The following is a 17,975-nucleotide window of genomic DNA, read 5'->3' on the forward strand; positions in this document are numbered from 1 at the left end:
CAAGATGGCTACTTCCACGGGCATTAGCAAAGGTGCTGCGCTTAATAAGGCAGATTACCTTAAAAGGTATTTATCAAGTGATGAAGCTGGAAAGAAGTCTAAAGAAAAGAAGATTAAGAAGAAACGGCCGAAACCCACGGGGAGAGGGTAAATATGATCGGACACACGTAACAGAAACGCAGATATTAGCTCGCGGTGTCTACAGTAATCACTGAACATAATGACATTACGTCAATGCTTGGTAGTTTGTTTATTATTTTGTCAAGTGCTCAAGCAGCGAAATTCTCATTATAAACTACAGGATGAAAATTGTGGATGATGACATTGATTGGAGGCAACTTGCTGCAAATAACGATGAAGAAAAGAAAGACGAAGACGAAGATGATGAGGCGCCTGTGGTGTGTACAAGCACGTTTGACCTATTTAAAGCTTTTGTAACACTGTCATAGTCAACATAACTAACGTTACACATCTTTAGCGAGCGCTATCAGAAAAGTACTGTGGTACTAACTTGGTTTTTGAACATGGATTGCATTCATGACTAACAGTGTTAAATGTCTTGGTCAAAATCTCTTTTTTAGATTGCAGACGTGATAGATGAACGCCCAGATGAGATCAAGCAGCTCGAGATATTTCGAACCAGCAAGTGGAAAGTGTTGGGCGGTAAGACGTATACTTTATCCCCTCGTTTCACAGACAAGGCTTAAAGACTTAGTTCACCCAAAAATGAAATTTCTGTCATTTGTTACTCACCCATCATGTCGTTTCATACCTGTAAATCCTTCGTTCATCTTCAGAACGCAAATCAGGATATTTTTTATGAATTTGATGAGGTTTTTTTTATCCCCTATAGAAAGCAACAAAATTACCACATTCAAGGTTCAGAAAAGTAGTAAAGACATTGTTATATTGTCAAACGTGACTACAGTAGTTCAACCTTAATGTTATGAAGCGACCAGAATACTTTTTGTGTGCAAAAACAATAAAAATAAATGACTATTTCTGTCATTCTCTTACACTGTTTATGTTTTATAGGCAATGCAGGCTTCCGGTTTCTATGTCAGAACGCCGACTCGGTATTGGCCGACGTTGTACTTGTGAGACATGTACAGTGTGATGCTGATGCAGGAGACGGCCAAAACTGAATCAACGTTGTGACGTAGAACACAGAAACGCTGCACTGTCTATACAATGTAAACAGGCAAGAGAAGATATTGTTGAATAAAGTCATTAGTTTTGTTTTGTTTTTGTACACAAAAAGTATTCTCGTCGCATCATAAAATTGTAGTTTAGTCACGTTGACTATTTTAACAATATCGTTACTACTTTTCTGGACCTTGAATGTGGTATGTTTCATTTTTGGGCGAACTACCCCTTCAAGCCTTGTCCCAGACTAAAATGTATGTTTGAGTTGTTTTAAAGATGGGGTATGTATTTTTTCAACAACACTGTTTGGAAGTTAGTCAGGCCGACACCGACAACAAACGTCTAACCAGTCAGCATTAGGGGACTTATGACGGTCGAGGAGTCGGAACGAGCAAGAGGGAGATGTGGAGAAAAAAAGAAGGGGGGAAAAATTCAGAAAGAGAGATGAAGAGACAATACAAAACAGCTCAAAAGAATATCACTGGAATAAAGGTTTATGACTGGGCAAGCACTTTAGGACCAGCGTTAATATGAGAAAAACTTTCCAGCACAGAGCGAGGAAAGGCCTGAAAACAGACTCGGAGGCAGCTTTGATTCCGCTTCACATGTGTGTAAAACTGGGATTGAGTGTCATTGATTGTCTGGAACTGTTGTAAAAGAACACGACACACGCTTCTCCTGGACATCCTGTAGAATTTAACCAACCATATGACAACTTCGAAAGTTCTGAAGTGTTTCTAGTTAAGTGTGCCATATGCGTCAACGATGTGAGGATGAGACTAGGTCATCGCTGGCTTCACCTATGTGCAATTCATTGAGATTTTGTGGTTTCCCAGCTGGGATACCATTAGACACATTATTAATCCTGTTGATCAAGGTGTGGAATATCGAAGAATGGAATAGCCTACTTATTTAATTTCATTGTTTTGACCCATGTAACATTGTTTTCTAATAAATAAGTTATCAAAATTGTAGATAACAGTTAAATTTCACAATTCTCGATTCCAACATTTGCCATACTTTTATGTGTATTTGTCCGTTCAAGCACAAGAAGAGTAGGCCTATTCGTGTTTCTAATTACCATAGAGTCAAAAAGTTCACTTCAAGAATGAAAAAAAAGTAGTGTTTTACTGTAAATGTGCAAATGTAAAACAGAAAGGACAATCCTTATTATATCTATATAAGCACAGACTTTATCAAATATACAAAAAGAAAAATATTGAAAAATGTTAGGGTTGCTCTTCCAGCCTAGGGTGAAGTCATTGCTTATCTGCACATAGTATGGTTTATTAATAAGGTGTGTATAGAATCTTTTAATACCACTGTCTTAGTAGCTACATTAAGCCATATTAAGAGATTTTTACGTTAATGTTTTATAATGTCCCGTTTTCTTGCGAGTACAATGCAAATTGGACTTTTCTTTCTTCCCCTTGCAAATTCTCTTTAAAGTTCATCTACTACTTATTATTCGGTTATAATCAGCTTAAACTGATAGTATTTCTTTGTTATTGAAAGAATATAGGTTGTCTAAGTGATCTAACTTTCCTCTATCAGTATGCAATGAACATGACACTGATAGAATGCGTTTATTCTCAACATTTTATTTTAGACTTTTTTTCTCAAAACACAACTGCTTTATTCTCAATTTGACAAGTTGTTTCTCATAGCACAACGACTTTCTTGAAATTTAATTGTATAATTAAAATTGTATAATAATTGTTTAATTTAATTGAGTTGAAAGTTGTATTTCAACTTTTTTTTAAGTTTAATCTCTCATTATTATGACTTTACACTCAAGATTTTTGTTTTTGTTGTTGTTGCTTGGTCCTAATCCTCTTCTGAAAGCAGAAATAGTTGTGCTGCTTAATATTTTTGTGGAAACCGTGATAAATTTTTTCTGGATTCTTTGATGAATAGAAAGTTCAAAAGAACAGCATTTATTTAAATTTGGAAACTTTTGTAAAAATGTCTTTATTTGTCACTTTTTATAAAATTAATGCATCCTTGCTGAATAAAAGTCCTTTTTTTTTTTCATTAAAAAAAAACTTACTGACCCTGAATGTATATAGAAAAAGTGCTACAAAAGCTATATGGATGATTATATAATTGTAGGTACATTTAGTGTCCAAAGTTATAATTTTTTTCTACTTTTTTTCTAATGGCAGTATTTTTAATAATTTGTTACTCATTGTCATGATCACAAGATGTTACAGGCCATAACAAGCTATATAAGACACTTTTTACAGAAAATAACATATAACACACACACATATATACAGCTATGGAAAAAATTAAGAGACCACTTAACATTTGAATTCTGAACTTGGAGTGGTCTCTTAATTTTTTCCATAGCTGTATATGTGTATATGTGTGTGTATATTAGTGTGTATGTGTGTGTGTGTGTGTGTGTGTATGTATTCATGTATATTAAAAAAAATACACACTCTAATTTGTGTCTTAGCAACAGAGCAAGATCTCCAAGAAACTCAGGACCCCACATTAGATCGAAGGTAACTGTCATTTTCTTCTTATTCTTATTAAAATATTATTAATTCAAATAATTTCTGCATAGAGAGTATAATAAATGTTGCTTTGTTCAGCTCAGACACTGACAGAGGTCGTACAGTTCGACATGACTCACCGGAGAGTTCTCCTGTACAGAAGGTGCGGCACGATTCCCCTGACTTCTCGCACAAGAGGGCTCGGCACGACTCGCCAGATCTCTCACCCCTGAGAAGAGGTCGGCATGACTCGGCAGACCTTTCACCTCAGAGCCACAGAACTGAGAACAAAAACAGATGGCATGACTCCTCATCACCTTCACCTCCAAGGAAGAGCCAGACAAGCTCACCCTCCAGAACTCAAAGGCAGCATGATAAAGGTATGAAAATCCATCCACCAATCAGAAACAACATTTACACAGTGAATGTAATCCAAAATGATTATTTAGCTTTTAATACTTAAAATAAATCTCTTCAGAGTCCCCACACAGAAAAAAGACAAAAGCTGCTGCTTCAGGTGACCTTTCGCCGCCCAGGAGACGAGCCCGGACAGGCAAAGGCTCAGACTCCGATCAGTCCCCACCTCGCAGACGTCCTCATGGGCGACGGGGCTCGGGTTCTGATCAGTCTCCACCCAGAAAGAGAGGCGGAAGAGGTTCAGATTCGGATCTCTCTCCTCCCAGGAAGAAGGCACAGGGAGGACGTGGATCGGACTCAGACCTGTCTCCACCACGGAGAAGACGCTCTCCTGATGGACCTACAGTAAGTTCAGGGTTCATGTTCGAAGATCCTTTATATTAGAGCAGGGGGGCAAAACTGATCCCTGCAGAGTTTAGTTCTGACCCTTCTTAAAGGGGCTCTATGTAAGATTTTTACTTTAATAAAGCATAAAAATGCCCCAATATGTTTGCAGATATTTAGGAAACATGCTAAGTTCACCTACTTGTTTCTCAGAAAAACAATGCTATAGCCAGATATTTTACTTTGAAAATGTGCGTTCCGTGTTGGAATTTCTGTTTTTGTTTTGGTCTGTACGAAACCTCGTGCTGCAGTTTATCCAATAGTATTTCAGCATCACAGGTTGCCAGTTGGCGGAAAACACCGCGTATTGCAGCCATGGAGACCAGCAAACAAACGGGGTCAGAGAATCAGGCAATAACATCAGCTGCGCATTCCTGCTCTCTTCTCTGTCACGGTGAAGTGACACACACCCGTGCGGGCGCCTCTTCTCTCTCTCGTCTCATTCGCTCCGGTTAAGTAGTGCTTGTATTGTGCGTAATTTTAGTCATTCCCGCAGATCTTGCGCTCACACCGAAAGCGCGCGCACCACTGATCTATATTAGTGAAGCGTACAAGCCATGCTCCGTCTCAAACAGAGACAGAAATCAAACAGAGTCACAAGTACCAAAATAAGCGCCTTCCTGCGCTTAAACGGTCAAATACATACAAAAATATGTCAAAACCAGCGGCACAGGCAATCTTGGCGAATATACAGATAAACACAGTTAGTTTTGAATCGTTAAATAGCTAAGAAAGTGAACCCATGTCGTGTGTAACAGTATTGGGTCCGTTGGACACCGTTCATAAACTGAGTCCAATATTCCTGCTGCTGTCTGTCATGTAAATCAAAGAACAAAAGACAAAGAAAATCACTTTCTGCTCTTGACTGAATACGTTTTATAACTTTAATGGTAAGAATTATTTGCAATAAAGACTACAGAAATTAAGGTAACCAATGCAAAATAACACTGAATGTTCTTACCTGAATAAAAACCCAGTTAACCCGAGAAAAACTTAGTTTCATAGCTCTCTTTATTCTATTGCATTTATTTGAGCTGTTTATATTTTATTACTGACTTTTACTTGTTTTTTTTTTTTTATTAAAATAAAACTCTGCATTGCATACTTTTCTAAGTAGATTTTTTTGTATATGTTGTCAATTATAGTTCTTAGAAAGAAAATCGGGAAAGAAATCGGCAAAAATATGTATCGGCCGATCACACTAACAAAAAATCGGAATCGGCCAAGAAAATTGCAATCGGTGCATCTCTACTAAAAAGCCTCTGAATCCATCTAAATATCTCTATGAACAACAGCATATCAAAACAGATAAATCAACTCATCAGCTTACAGTGTTTAAGTCTCCTCAGCTTTCATTGTCAATTGCGCTCCCTATTGTTGCTGTCAACCATATGCTGTAAAAGCTGGCAACCCTCGTCTTTGAATGAGGGGGGCGGGCCAAACAATATTTTGAATTTGGACTGCAGTACCTATTTTGAACACTGGGTGTCATTCCTACATAGAGCCCCTTTAAACACATATACCTGTAGTTTTCAAATAAGCCTAAAGGACTTGATTAGCTGGATCAGGTGCATTTAATTAGGGTTGAAGCTAAGTTTTGCACATTTGTATTTGTGGTTCTAAACCAGGGGGTCAGAGCACTAGCAAACTTAAAAGGACATATAGGATGACTTAAATTAAATAAATGATATCAGGTTTTATTTATTTTATTGTATTAATTTATTTTCATGTAAAGTTTGTTTTTATTTAACTGAATTAAAATACTAAAAATGTAATGGGGGAAAAATTTAAACTATAGTAATATTTCTTTAAAAAAAAAAAATCCTCAAAACACTTGTTTTTATTTAAGGGCATACATTTCTTTTAATTACATTTCATTAAATTACTAAATTGTTTCCTCTGAGATCCTGTTATAACATTAGTACTTAACTTCTTCACTCTGACCCTTTAAAATCAATGGTATGTTTTTCTGTTGCTGTGCCTTTTAAGAAACACCCCCTTTGTGGATTAAATAAGCCACAGTGTTCATAAAATAAATCCCCTTTTCAGTGGATCTCACATGAAATATATACAGTTTTTTTTTTTCTTCTTTTGTATTAAAGTTGTAGTATGGATCCTTAAGTTGAGACTTCTACTGTTCTTGCTTTCAGGCCCCTCGAATGCTATCTGGTGGAGCAGCGGGGCTCGTGTCTGTCGACATTTTGAGGAAAGAACAGGAAGAAATTCGCAGAAAGGAAAAACGCAATCAGCCTCTCGAAGGTTTAATGAAAAGCCATTGTGTTGTTTTATTTTCTATCATTCATTATGTCGCATGAACATTGTTTTTTTGCTCTCTCAGAGGCATCCAGAAATGCGGAGACGATATTTCGAGACAAGTCAGGTAGGAGACGTGACCTGGAGTCGGAGAGAGTCGAGCTTAGCAAAAAAGCTGGAGAAAAGGCAGAGAAGGATGAAAAATATGCACAATGGGGAAAAGGGTAAGGTGTATTTAGTTGTGTTCAAATGCAACTATTTTTTCGGTCTTGTGGCTTTGACATCTGTTCTGTCCTTTTTCAGGCTTGCTCAGGGTGAAATGCAGCAGCAGAATTTAACCGATGCCATGCGGGAGGCTCAGAAGCCGCTAGCAAGACACATTGATGATGAAGACCTCGATCGGATGCTGAGGGAGCAAGAAAGGGACGGAGACCCGATGGCAGCTATGCTTCGCAAAAAGAAGGACAAAAATGCTAAATTAAAAGGAAGCAATGGTAAAACTGAGGAATAATGTCCATCACAGTTGTTAATGAAGCAGAGTCTAACCTGCAGAGATTTATCTGAAAGCAAGCCCAGATCACAGTAGTAATTGTAATAATTTTAATGTTTTCACCAGAAAAACCTCGTTACAAAGGTCCGCCTCCACCTCCAAATCGTTTTAACATCATGCCAGGGTATCGCTGGGATGGAGTTGACAGGTAAGAGGTTTAGATTGATGAAAGTCAGCTGGTATCTTGATGTTAACCTATGAAATTGAGTTAACTGACTTCCTATGATTCTTTAGGTCCAACGGTTTTGAGCAGAAGCGGTACTCTAGGATGGCAGATAAGAAAGCTGTCCAAGAGATGGCGTACAAATGGAGTGTGGAAGACATGTAGATGTCGATGTAGATACAGACACAACTTCCTTGTGTGCCATCATGAATCAGGACTTTTGATCGAAAAGCAAGACATTTTGTGTGCGGTTATCAGTCCTACTGTGTACAAGAAACATACGTTCCTTATTAAATGCTACTTTTTTAATAAATCTGTTTTTATCAGTGTCATTTCAGGCTCAATCATTTGAAATTAACAGAACAAATTAAGTGACAGACAAATTTAGATGATGCAGCCTACATTATTTTGGATATAGATAGATCGATATACTACTATTCAAAAAGAAAAACAGATTGTTTCCTGTCGACTTCAAAATAACAGTTGTATTTTAATTATCGTCTTTCATTTTTAAGTTAAAATTTTAAATCTTAAAATGTAATTTTATTCCAGTAAAGGCAAAGCTGAATTTTCAGCTTTATATTTAGTGCTCAAGAAATATTTTTTACTGTTATCAATGTTGAAAAGTAGCACATTAAATTGGATTTTTTATTATTATTATTATTATTAATGCATCCAGTGTATAAATGCACTATAATGTTTCTCTCTGGCCTTCTTCTGTTCTTTTGAGTCGGGCAGGTGCTGGACGGGCGTGCACAGAAACATCCCAGCCTGGGAAAGCCTCTTGCTGCACTGTTCTGTAGTCAGCTCTATAGAAAAAGAGATTTAATTTGATTCCTTTCACAATATTTTCAGTTCAGAGTTCAAGTAAAACAGGATATAAGTTCAGTGGTTGTACACTTGCCTCATTGAAGTGTTGATCGCCAGGTTGTCAGGATGAGGTACGACCTGATTTCTCCTAACATAGTTTCTCTTTGGGGCTGGGAAGTCCTGCTGGTAAAGAGAACATCTCTGCGCTTGGCCAGTCCTGTTGTCTCTTGCTAGGACTTTTCCCTGCCATGCAATTGGAGCGCCATCTAGGTTGTAAGAAGGGTAATCCTCCCTGTTTGTTGTGCTGAAGCTCCTGTCCCCTGCAATTATGTAGAGATAATAATGTTTGGCTCATAGATCTCCAAAATAGGTTAGGTAGTGTTCCAATTTGCCTAAAATGAATTCATCCTAAGTTTACAATAGATAGTTTATATTGTTTCTTGTCTATTCTTATTCGATTTTCATGCCATATCAAGTTATGCAGCACTGTAGGATCTTGAAATATATTTAAAAATGTAAATTTAAGTCTGCAGTGTCACATGATCCTTCACAAATCACTCTAATATGCACTGTAAAAAGTAATACACACCATCTACTCAATAAAATTGTGGCAACAGATTACAAGCAATATTATTAATTAAATTCAACATGATTAATCAAATGAATTCCTTAAAAGTCAACCATTTAAAATGTGTAAAATTAGCAAACACCATTACAAAAACCACAAACTGACATAAAAAGCAAAGAGTCAAACTGCACAACCTAAGAAACACTGATCACCATAACAGTGACCAAACATTTTCAATAAAATCAACATCTAAACCTCTGTTAATTCTTGTTTCTCTTTCCTTTAGTGATTCTGCTTTTTATCATCAGGTGTCTTCAATGTTGGCAAAAAATAAATAAAGAGTTTTAAATTCATCTTTGACATTTGTATGTTATTCAGATATTGTTAAACGTTTTAAATGGTTGACATTTAAGGAATTAATTTGATTAATTCTAACTCAGTTCTATTTGTTGAATTTAATTAATAATATTGCATGTAATCTATTACCAAATAAGTAGATATAGCGTATTACTTTTTGTGGAAACGGTGATACGTTTTTTTCAATAGAAAGTTCAAAAGAACATCATTTATTTGGAATAGAAATCTTTTGTAAAATTATAAATGTCCTATTTTTTTAGCAATATGTAAGTAAATAAATAAATATCTCCTTGCTGAATAAAATTATTAGTTTTTTAATCTATCCCCAAACTTTTGAATGGTAGTGTTCATAAATATTTCATTTTTTTTTCAATGTGGTCTGCCAAGGAAATCAGTTATTTAATAATGAACTTGATTAAAAGTTCAGTGAAATAAGTTAAAACACATGTATTATGTAAATTAATATTTGGCTCATACCTCCAAAATAGGTCAGGTAAGTTAACAATAGATGGTTTGTAGCTTCTCTAATTGATACTAATTAAATTATTTTTCCAAATGTATATGATTTTCATACCATCTAGAGTTAGGTTGCACTGTAGGATCTTCTTTGGTTCTACCTTTGGGAATTTTTTGGGTCCAAATTCACTTTCTGTTGTGGTTACCATCTTTTCCCGCTTACCAGGGTAGAGCAGCAAGCCTGAAGAGAAGATTTGACAGCATTTGTCTTCTTCTAAGTGACACTCGTTTAAACATGCTTTAATTGTCTAGTATGTAAATGCCATGTGCCATTTCCTGACTGATACACTTAACTAGCCGTATATCTGAAGGAATTCTGAAAAATTTCTTCTACCACACTCTAAAAAATACTGGGTTAAAAACAACCCAAGTTGGCTTGAAAATGGACAAACCCAGCGATTGGGTTAAATGTTTGCCCAACCTGCTGGGTAGCTTTACTTAACTCAACTATTGTTTAAAAATTACAGTATTGCTTACTTAAAATGAACCCAAAATATGTTAAAATGTGTTTAATAAATGAACATTTTAATTTCATTTTAGATTCATTTTAAGTCAGCCATATAGTCATTTTCAAACAATAGTTGAGTTAAATAAAACTACCCAGCAGGTTGGGTTAAAACAACCCAATCGCTGGGTTTGTCCATTTTCAACCCAACTTGGGTTGTTTTTAACCCAGTATATTTTAGAGTGCACTTGTTACCTGCCAAAGAAGGAAGTTCTCCCAGCATCGGAAAGGCTTGTGGGTGTTTCGACACCATTTGACCATTGTTGAGGAGCAATAAATCTGTTCTACGCCGATGACCAAATGGGATTCTTAGAGATGGTCTCTGCTGCTTGCTGATTGTCTTCTCAAGAGTTATCATCTTTGAGTTACTATTGAGACTGAAAATAGAACTTGTAAATGTTCTACATTGTTGTTGTTGATGAAGCTGATTTAAAGATTATACCTGTTACATATATTTTAATCATGCTTTAAATTCTTAGAGGCTTCTTTAAATTACTCACACTTAAATGTGAAATGTCTTATGTCTACAGATCTGATGACTTTATACACCCAGTTTTGAAAACTTTGTATGCTATGCTTTTTCGCTATATATATTCAAAGTAGTTATTGGCTTATTTTAATACCTTTTGAAGAGTTTAAAATGATTTCTCTTACAATTAAAAATAGTGATTTGAAACTTACCTCATGCATGACATGTTTTCTTTGCATAAGTCTGATTCCTGAGCAGTTTAGTAGCTTCTGATTTTTGTCACATTCTTGCAGCACAGTGGCATGTTTGGAAACACTCAGTTAGTGGCTGTTGCCATGGCTGCTCTATTCTTTGAAAGCCTGAAGGGTGATGGACTCCACTCAAGAACAATGAGTGTTCTGTAATAAATACCGTAGACTGACGTGACGCTGTGCTTGTGCTCAGCATGAGACTCGTAGTTCAATCAAACCTGAATAAAACCTGTTGGTTTCAGTCTCTTCATATTTATGCTTAAAAACTGGTCAATTTCTTAATGGATGATTCCCCTTATGTTTTTATATGGTTTGGTTATTCCTTAGGATCCAATTTCTATAGAAATGTTTTTTTTTTCTCTCTCTCTCTGTATTCTTTAAATAACCATGAACTAAGATAACATTCTGGGAACTCAAATTTGTTAGCTGGGAATAGTTCATAATTCATACACATAGAATATGTTTATGTATTGTTATAGAAAATGCAAAAAAAATTTTTTTAAAAATCGTATTATTATTCATATTAAAAATGTCATTGTTGTGTAGATGTGATACACTTGCAGGATTCTTCGATGAGTAGAAAGTTCAAAAGAACATCTTTTTTAAAATATACTTTTTTTTGTACACTGTAAACCTGAATAAGTTGGCAAAACTCAAAACAATTGAGGCAATAAGCTGCCTCAAAATTTTAAGTTAAGAAATTCAAAGTTTAAGTAAGCAGAACTGACAGATTTTTATTTTATACTACTCAAACATTTAAAGTTAGGAACAATTATAAATATTTTTATTAGTGTAAAATTAGCTAGCTATAACAAGCTAATTCAGAAAATGCTAACTTGTTATTTTGCTAACATGTTAACTATAGCATGGTATAATGCTCAATGAGAGCAGCAATTTGAAACATTTAGCATTCTTGCTCTCAAACCAAGCCGCATGCGCCACTTGTCACCATGATCGTAACTCTCCAAAAAAACACATTAACATAAACTCTTCTAAATTAGCATAACAAAACATGAATCACTACTAAATCTCCCATATAATCTTGCACAAAAAACACTGAATAACACTTAATTTTAGCATTCACTCTCCTTTTCGAGTGCCATGGGCAAAGCATGCTGGGAAATAGAAATCCCAGCCCAGTTTCAGGTAAATTTAAATTTGTCTAAATTAAAACAAAAAAGTTCATAAAACTCAAAACAATGAAACAGTTCATCTTACTTAAAATATATCAGTTCTGTGAACTTGAAAGGAAAAAAAGTGCTAAATACTCATAAATGTTAATTTGACTGAACTAATTTGTTTAATTTAAGTTTGTCCTACTCAAACCAATGAATTATTTTGAGCCTTAGGGTTTACAGTGGCATTATAAATGTCTTTACTTTTTTGGGGATAAATGTAAGTATTATCTTTTATTTTATAGTTTACTGACCCCAAACTCTTTCTTTTCTATATATATTATTTTTCCAGCCCTCTAATTTGGTCTGCCAAGAAAATGATTTAATTATGAATGTAATTAAATTTGCAATGAAATAAGTCAAGAAACAACAACGTTTACAGTTTTAATCAACAGTAACATTGAATATTCCCAAGCAATGGTTGCAAAATATGATTCGAGGAAGAGTAAAGACAATAGTGTGGCTGTTCAAAATCACTTTATACATTCATTGGGAAGAGCAAGAAGCCTGTAAAGGTGCAGTCAGTGTCTCTACTGAAGATAGAGCTTAGTGCAGTGGCCTGTATTGACACTTTATCATCTGTTTTCAGTGGCAGTACCACAGATCCTGCAGTTACCATTATCATACCAGGTGAATCACAGAAACTGACTTTCTCTTCCTCCCCTACCTGAATCTTTAGACAGGTAGACTGAGAGGACGAAATGTGGTAGCTGATGTAATACATGCCAGCTATTTTCACGTTGAAGTAACCCTCACTATCCAAATCATCCTCTAACCCGGTGACCAGAGGGATATCAAAGACGATTACGGTGTCAGCAGGAACTCTCTGGGACCTAGGACTTTTTTTGTTAGAGAAAACAGAATACTGGCTTGGATCATCTACCCCTGTAAAATCGCCCTTTTCTCCCTTCGGTCCCATTGGCCCCGGTGGCCCTTGCAGTCCATTGTCCCCCTTCTGACCAGGCCTGCCTGGGAATCCATGCATTCCAGGGTCCCCTTTTGGCCCAATCACTGGCACTGCATTGTCACCTGCAAACATTCACACAGCAGAGTAACATGAGATTAAACGCAGACTTTTGATTTAATTTATTATATTTTTAGTCATGGGAGATTTTTGACTTTCAGTATGCAGGTTTTCCAGGCACTATCACTTTACCTCGATCTCCTTTTTCTCCTTTTGGGCCATCCTTCCCATCGGTACCAGGAACTCCTGGAATACCTGGTCTTCCAGGGAAACCCTTGTGCCCATCACATGTATCTGACACAGAGGAAGCCACCAGCAACATCATGATAGCAAGTTGCGGCACTACATGTGCAGACATGAAGATAAACGCCTGTTTTAAAACAAAGAAAACCTAAATAAATGGGATAGTTTAAAAAGAAAATTGTTGGAAAATAACTGAAACGTATAGTGACTGCTAAAACAAATTTTCAATAATCAAATGCTACATTACAGTAAGACTTCTTGCAAACAGAATCAAAGCACAGATTAATTCCAATAAGGTTTATAATTAGAAGACTTTAATCTTACCATCTTATCTTCCAAGAAAGTGAAGAAATTCAGACGATGGCTTTAAAGAAGAGTGTTACATCGAATGTTTTTCTCCTGTATGTATCAAGAGCTCTGGTTTGATTTCCCAGCTTCAGAGGAGAAGATCAGTGTTGCACAATAAAGGGAAGTAACAAAACGCATATTCATCAGAATCTTGATTTGGATAAAGCTTGGATTACTTTTTTTCATTAGTATTATTGACATTTCATTTTGCTAATGTTTGCAAGTTTCATATCCCTTTTCTGAGAAATGGAAGCCGAGAAATTAAAAAGTTTATTACAGATCAAAACATTCAGGGTGAGAAGTATGGTGGGGGTCTTTTAAAATGATGCCAGACAAACACAAAATATTGAGTAGCACAGCTGTTTTCAATATTAATAATAAAATATTAGAATGATTTCTGAAGGATCATGTGACGCTGAAGACTTTAGCAAGTAATGATGCTGAAAATTCAGCTTTGTTATCACAGGAATAAACTGGATTTTAAAAAAATTATTAATTAATTAATTAAAATAGAAAATTGTTATTAATTTGTAAAAAAATATTTCACAATACAACATTTTACAGTATTTTGCTCAAATAAATGCAGCCTTGGTGAGCAGAAGAAACTTACTGGTTGCATAGCATCTCATTTTTATGATTTAAATAACCTGGAACTAACTTATAACACAAACACTGCATTGTTGTCATTCAGATAATGCCTAGAATTGTACTTCGTTAACAATCCTTATTGTCAGGTTTTGAAAATTGTAGCATATTGTACTTTGTCAGCATTGATTTGCTAGGTTTTGGATTACGCATGTCAAATCCAATCAAACATTTGATAAGAATGATAATGTGTATTCAATAAACTTGAGACAAACAATTTACTGAAGTATGATTTTATTTTATTTGATCAGTAGATTTCAGTGAGTAATTGCGTACATTTTTCTTATAAGTAATCATACCATGTTTAATACTTTTCCATGTTCAACTTTATAGTTCAAAACAGTGCAACAATCAATCAGTGTGCATGAATCAGGAAACCTGAGAAAACACTGTCGCCTTTATTCCCTTCTGCATACAAGCCATTATAGCTACCTGTCACCAGCCAGACTTTCTCATTCTCATTCAGATAAACAGCCAGTCCACCAGAGCTCACCTGCTGGCTGTTCTTTTGCAAGTGATCACAGAAATTAGCTAGCTTCTTATCATCGTGCATTAGGATTACACACAGACTTTTTTCTTTGGAAGATGCATGAAACACAAAATAATAAGTGCCAGGAATTTTACATACAAATTTGCTCTCGTCAGTTTTGAAATGGCCATTGGGATTAGTGATAATATTAGTGAAGCGTATCACAGCATTGGGCTCGGGAGGCAATCTTGTACCACGGGACACACTGAATGCAGACTGCAGGTGAGATTTGGAATTCCCTAAATTGCCTGGGTCCCCTGGCTGTCCCGGGGGGCCATCCGGTCCCCTCATGCCAAAATCCCCACGGAGACCCCTCTTTCCAGGTATTCCTTTGATTCCAGTCTCGCCTTTTTCTCCTTTTTTCCTGACTTCATCAGGTTTTAGAGGAATCCCTGTTAAGACACACACCAAATGTTTTAACATCATGTTAGAGGTACAGTAAAACTATCTTTTAAAGACAACTGTTGGCATTTTTAACCCTTAATTAGAGGATATATATCACTGTGTCCACTAAATACCAAAATATTCCAAAGTTTTAATGTGGGAAAAGTTGCTCTCTATAGACATAACTATTAAACAATATTTTAAAAAAAATTATTTATATATATATATATATATATATATATATATATATATATATATATATATATATATATATATATATATATATATATATATATATATAATGCTGACAAAATATATATATATATATATATATATATATATATATATATAACCCTTAATTAGAGGATATATATCACTGTGTCCACTAAATACCAAAATATTCCAAAGTTTAATGTGGGAAAAGTTGCTCTCTATAACTATTAAACAATATTTAAAAAAGAAATTTATATATATATATATATATATATATATATATATATATATATATATATATATATATATACATCTGACAAAATAAGCATATATTGTGTCTTTGAATGTTAATCGATTCTTTAAGATGATTCATTAAAAGAACCAACTCATTAGAGTCATTTGGGAATTGCGCTACAATGATTGCTCTTTAAGATTTTGATTCACTAAAATGAACCGGCTCAAAAGAGTGGTTCTCGGTTTCCCACAAACTAAAGCACCCTGAATGTTTTATTTTACATAAAAATGAATCAATAAATAAAACAATAGAGTCAATCTTACCAGGATCTCCTCTCTCTCCTTTCATCCCCTGTCTTCCTTCACGTCCAGGAAATCCAGGCAAACCTGGAAAACCAGGCATCGCTCCAGCATTACAAGTGTCCGTAGAGACCAGATGGAGGCAGAGAGAACCCGCTAAAAGTGTTCCAAAAATGATGTGACCACCAAACATGTTTGCTGTGGCGCGAAAAGATAACCAGACCAATACGTCTTGTAAGAGTGAGCTCTATAATCTTATACATGTACACAAGGAGAAGCCAATGAAAAGACAATCACAGTTCCTCATTTGCACTGCACGTGTTGCACCCATCCAAGGACCATTCACAAAACTCTATTCAAACAAAGCCTTATTCATAGTAGCATATTCATATAGGCCTGTTTTATAGCCTATTTCCAACAATAAAGCCACAAAAAATTAGATTTTTTTGTTCTACATCAGACAACTTTTATTTTCATTAGATTGCATTGTTAATAGTTTTCAGAATTTAGAATGAAAAAATATAATGAAAAGTAACAATTTTGTATAGTCATGTTTTATTGCTTTTATTTAGAATTTGTTCATTTGACAACAAAGCATTTTAAAACAAAACACATGAATACAAGATTTGAATATAACAAAGCAGATTAGATGGTTTCATTAATGCTTTTAAGCTGCTTACATCACTTATAGGCTAAAACACTATGATCAGTCAATAAACATTTGCAGTGTTTTATATGTAGGCTAATAAGTCTGCTATTCACTGGGATAGATTAAAAATCCATTGAACACTACAGACATGCTTTTGGACATTTTGCCACCACTAGAATCTTTGAAAGGCTCAATCCATACTCTATTATTTTTAGATAGTTTGAGTACGGCTCCACCTGACACAACAAGAGATTGTGATCGTAGGTTAAAATCGCAGAAACTTAGGCTGACTGGAGATGCAGAGTCACTCTTAAGTCTGAGGCATAAGTGTCCTTCAGAGGATGCGTGAAACACAAAGTAATACACACCCGGAACCTTGCAAGTGAAATAGCCAGTTTGAAGGTTGAAGTTATTATTGGCATTGCTAAGTTGACTATCAAAGATCACAGGTTGGCCATATGATGCATAATTTGATGTTTTTCGCAACACAGAGAAAGCTGGCTTCTGACTGGCGACGATGCCACCAATGCCTGCGCTGGGTCCTTTAGGACCCTTAGGACCAGGGGGACCAATTGGGCCCCGATCACCAATGAAACCCTGTGGACCAGGTTCTCCTGAGGGGCCTCTGCTGCCCATCTCTCCTTTGAGCTCCTCTATGTTGATACTGTTCAGCTCATCCTGCAGAGCTGAAAGAACATTCATAAACTATCATTTCATTTCGTTCATACTAAACAAGTGTAAAGAATGCTATTTTAACTGGTTGTTTCCAACTAACCATGAATATGGTATGTATATTACACATTATTTTCTTACCTGGTGCTCCTTTGTCTCCTTTTGCTCCTGACAAACCGTCCCGGCCAGGGAGTCCATTCACACCATCTTTCCCATGGATTGCACAGCCATCCTGACAGGAAGCAGAGGGAAGCAGCACTCCCACCCAAAGAAAACCAAACAAAGCCAAAAGCTGCATCCTAAAACATCTAGGATGAATCACAAATGAGGATAACTTCACAGGCATTTGAGGTATAAAAGAAACAACTAAAAAGCAATATAAAATAATACAATTATGATTATAAAGTCATAAAATCCTTAGTAGTTAGACAGGTCTGCCTTACCAGTATCTCGCTGTAAATTTTACACTTCTTTTCCTGATTGTAGGCAGTAAAATGGAAAAAAAAGAGATTGCAGCTGAGAAAAAAAATGTAATGGTTTCATTTCTCCAAAATGTGAACTACATTAAAAAAAAACTTTTGAAATTGCCAACACATGTATTTTTTCTTCCCTGTTCTCTGTCAGCCTGCTTCCTATTCTCAAAACAAAAGGTCAAGCAATAAATTATGTAAAATAATTAAAAAAACTTAAAAATCTGCAGCTGCAAAACAACCTGCATGATCCATTCAA

At 35.6% G+C, this 17,975-nt stretch overlaps 4 protein-coding genes across 5 annotated transcripts; 1 reads left to right on the forward strand and 3 right to left on the reverse strand.

The window, feature by feature from the left end:
• On the forward strand, positions 1-7,765 carry bud13 (BUD13 homolog). The gene is made up of 11 exons (XM_067375674.1): positions 1-147; positions 302-398; positions 582-663; positions 3,608-3,656; positions 3,747-4,027; positions 4,126-4,409; positions 6,599-6,707; positions 6,787-6,925; positions 7,005-7,195; positions 7,318-7,399; positions 7,486-7,765. The coding sequence occupies exons 1-11, from the start codon at positions 5-7 to the stop codon at positions 7,577-7,579; spliced, it is 1,551 nt and encodes a 516-aa protein (XP_067231775.1). The 5' UTR covers positions 1-4; the 3' UTR covers positions 7,580-7,765.
• Positions 7,766-12,433: 4,668 nt separating this feature from the next.
• Positions 12,434-13,739, reverse strand: c1qb (complement component 1, q subcomponent, B chain). Of its 2 annotated transcripts, none has more exons than XM_067376181.1 (3): positions 13,597-13,721; positions 13,222-13,420; positions 12,434-13,094 (listed from the first exon to the last, which is right to left on the reverse strand). In XM_067376181.1, exons 1-3 carry the CDS (start codon positions 13,597-13,599, stop codon positions 12,544-12,546), a joined length of 753 nt encoding a protein of 250 aa, XP_067232282.1. In that variant the 5' UTR covers positions 13,600-13,721; the 3' UTR covers positions 12,434-12,543. The 2 variants fall into 2 exon arrangements, with proteins under 2 accessions (XP_067232282.1, XP_067232283.1); XM_067376182.1 differs by having other exon boundaries at positions 12,441-13,094; positions 13,222-13,399; positions 13,597-13,739.
• A 751-nt stretch (positions 13,740-14,490) lies between these two features.
• Positions 14,491-16,199, reverse strand: c1qc (complement component 1, q subcomponent, C chain). The gene is made up of 2 exons (XM_067376292.1): positions 15,950-16,199; positions 14,491-15,186 (listed from the first exon to the last, which is right to left on the reverse strand). The coding sequence occupies exons 1-2, from the start codon at positions 16,116-16,118 to the stop codon at positions 14,621-14,623; spliced, it is 735 nt and encodes a 244-aa protein (XP_067232393.1). The 5' UTR covers positions 16,119-16,199; the 3' UTR covers positions 14,491-14,620.
• A 229-nt stretch (positions 16,200-16,428) lies between these two features.
• On the reverse strand, positions 16,429-17,827 carry c1qa (complement component 1, q subcomponent, A chain). The gene is made up of 3 exons (XM_067376282.1): positions 17,690-17,827; positions 17,388-17,554; positions 16,429-17,260 (listed from the first exon to the last, which is right to left on the reverse strand). Exons 2-3 carry the CDS (start codon positions 17,542-17,544, stop codon positions 16,680-16,682), a joined length of 738 nt encoding a protein of 245 aa, XP_067232383.1. The 5' UTR covers positions 17,545-17,554; positions 17,690-17,827; the 3' UTR covers positions 16,429-16,679.
• Between the last annotated feature and the right edge of the window lie 148 nt (positions 17,828-17,975).

Source organism: Chanodichthys erythropterus, chromosome 22 (assembly GCF_024489055.1).
Source record: "Chanodichthys erythropterus isolate Z2021 chromosome 22, ASM2448905v1, whole genome shotgun sequence".
Lineage (NCBI taxonomy): Eukaryota > Metazoa > Chordata > Actinopteri > Cypriniformes > Xenocyprididae > Chanodichthys > Chanodichthys erythropterus.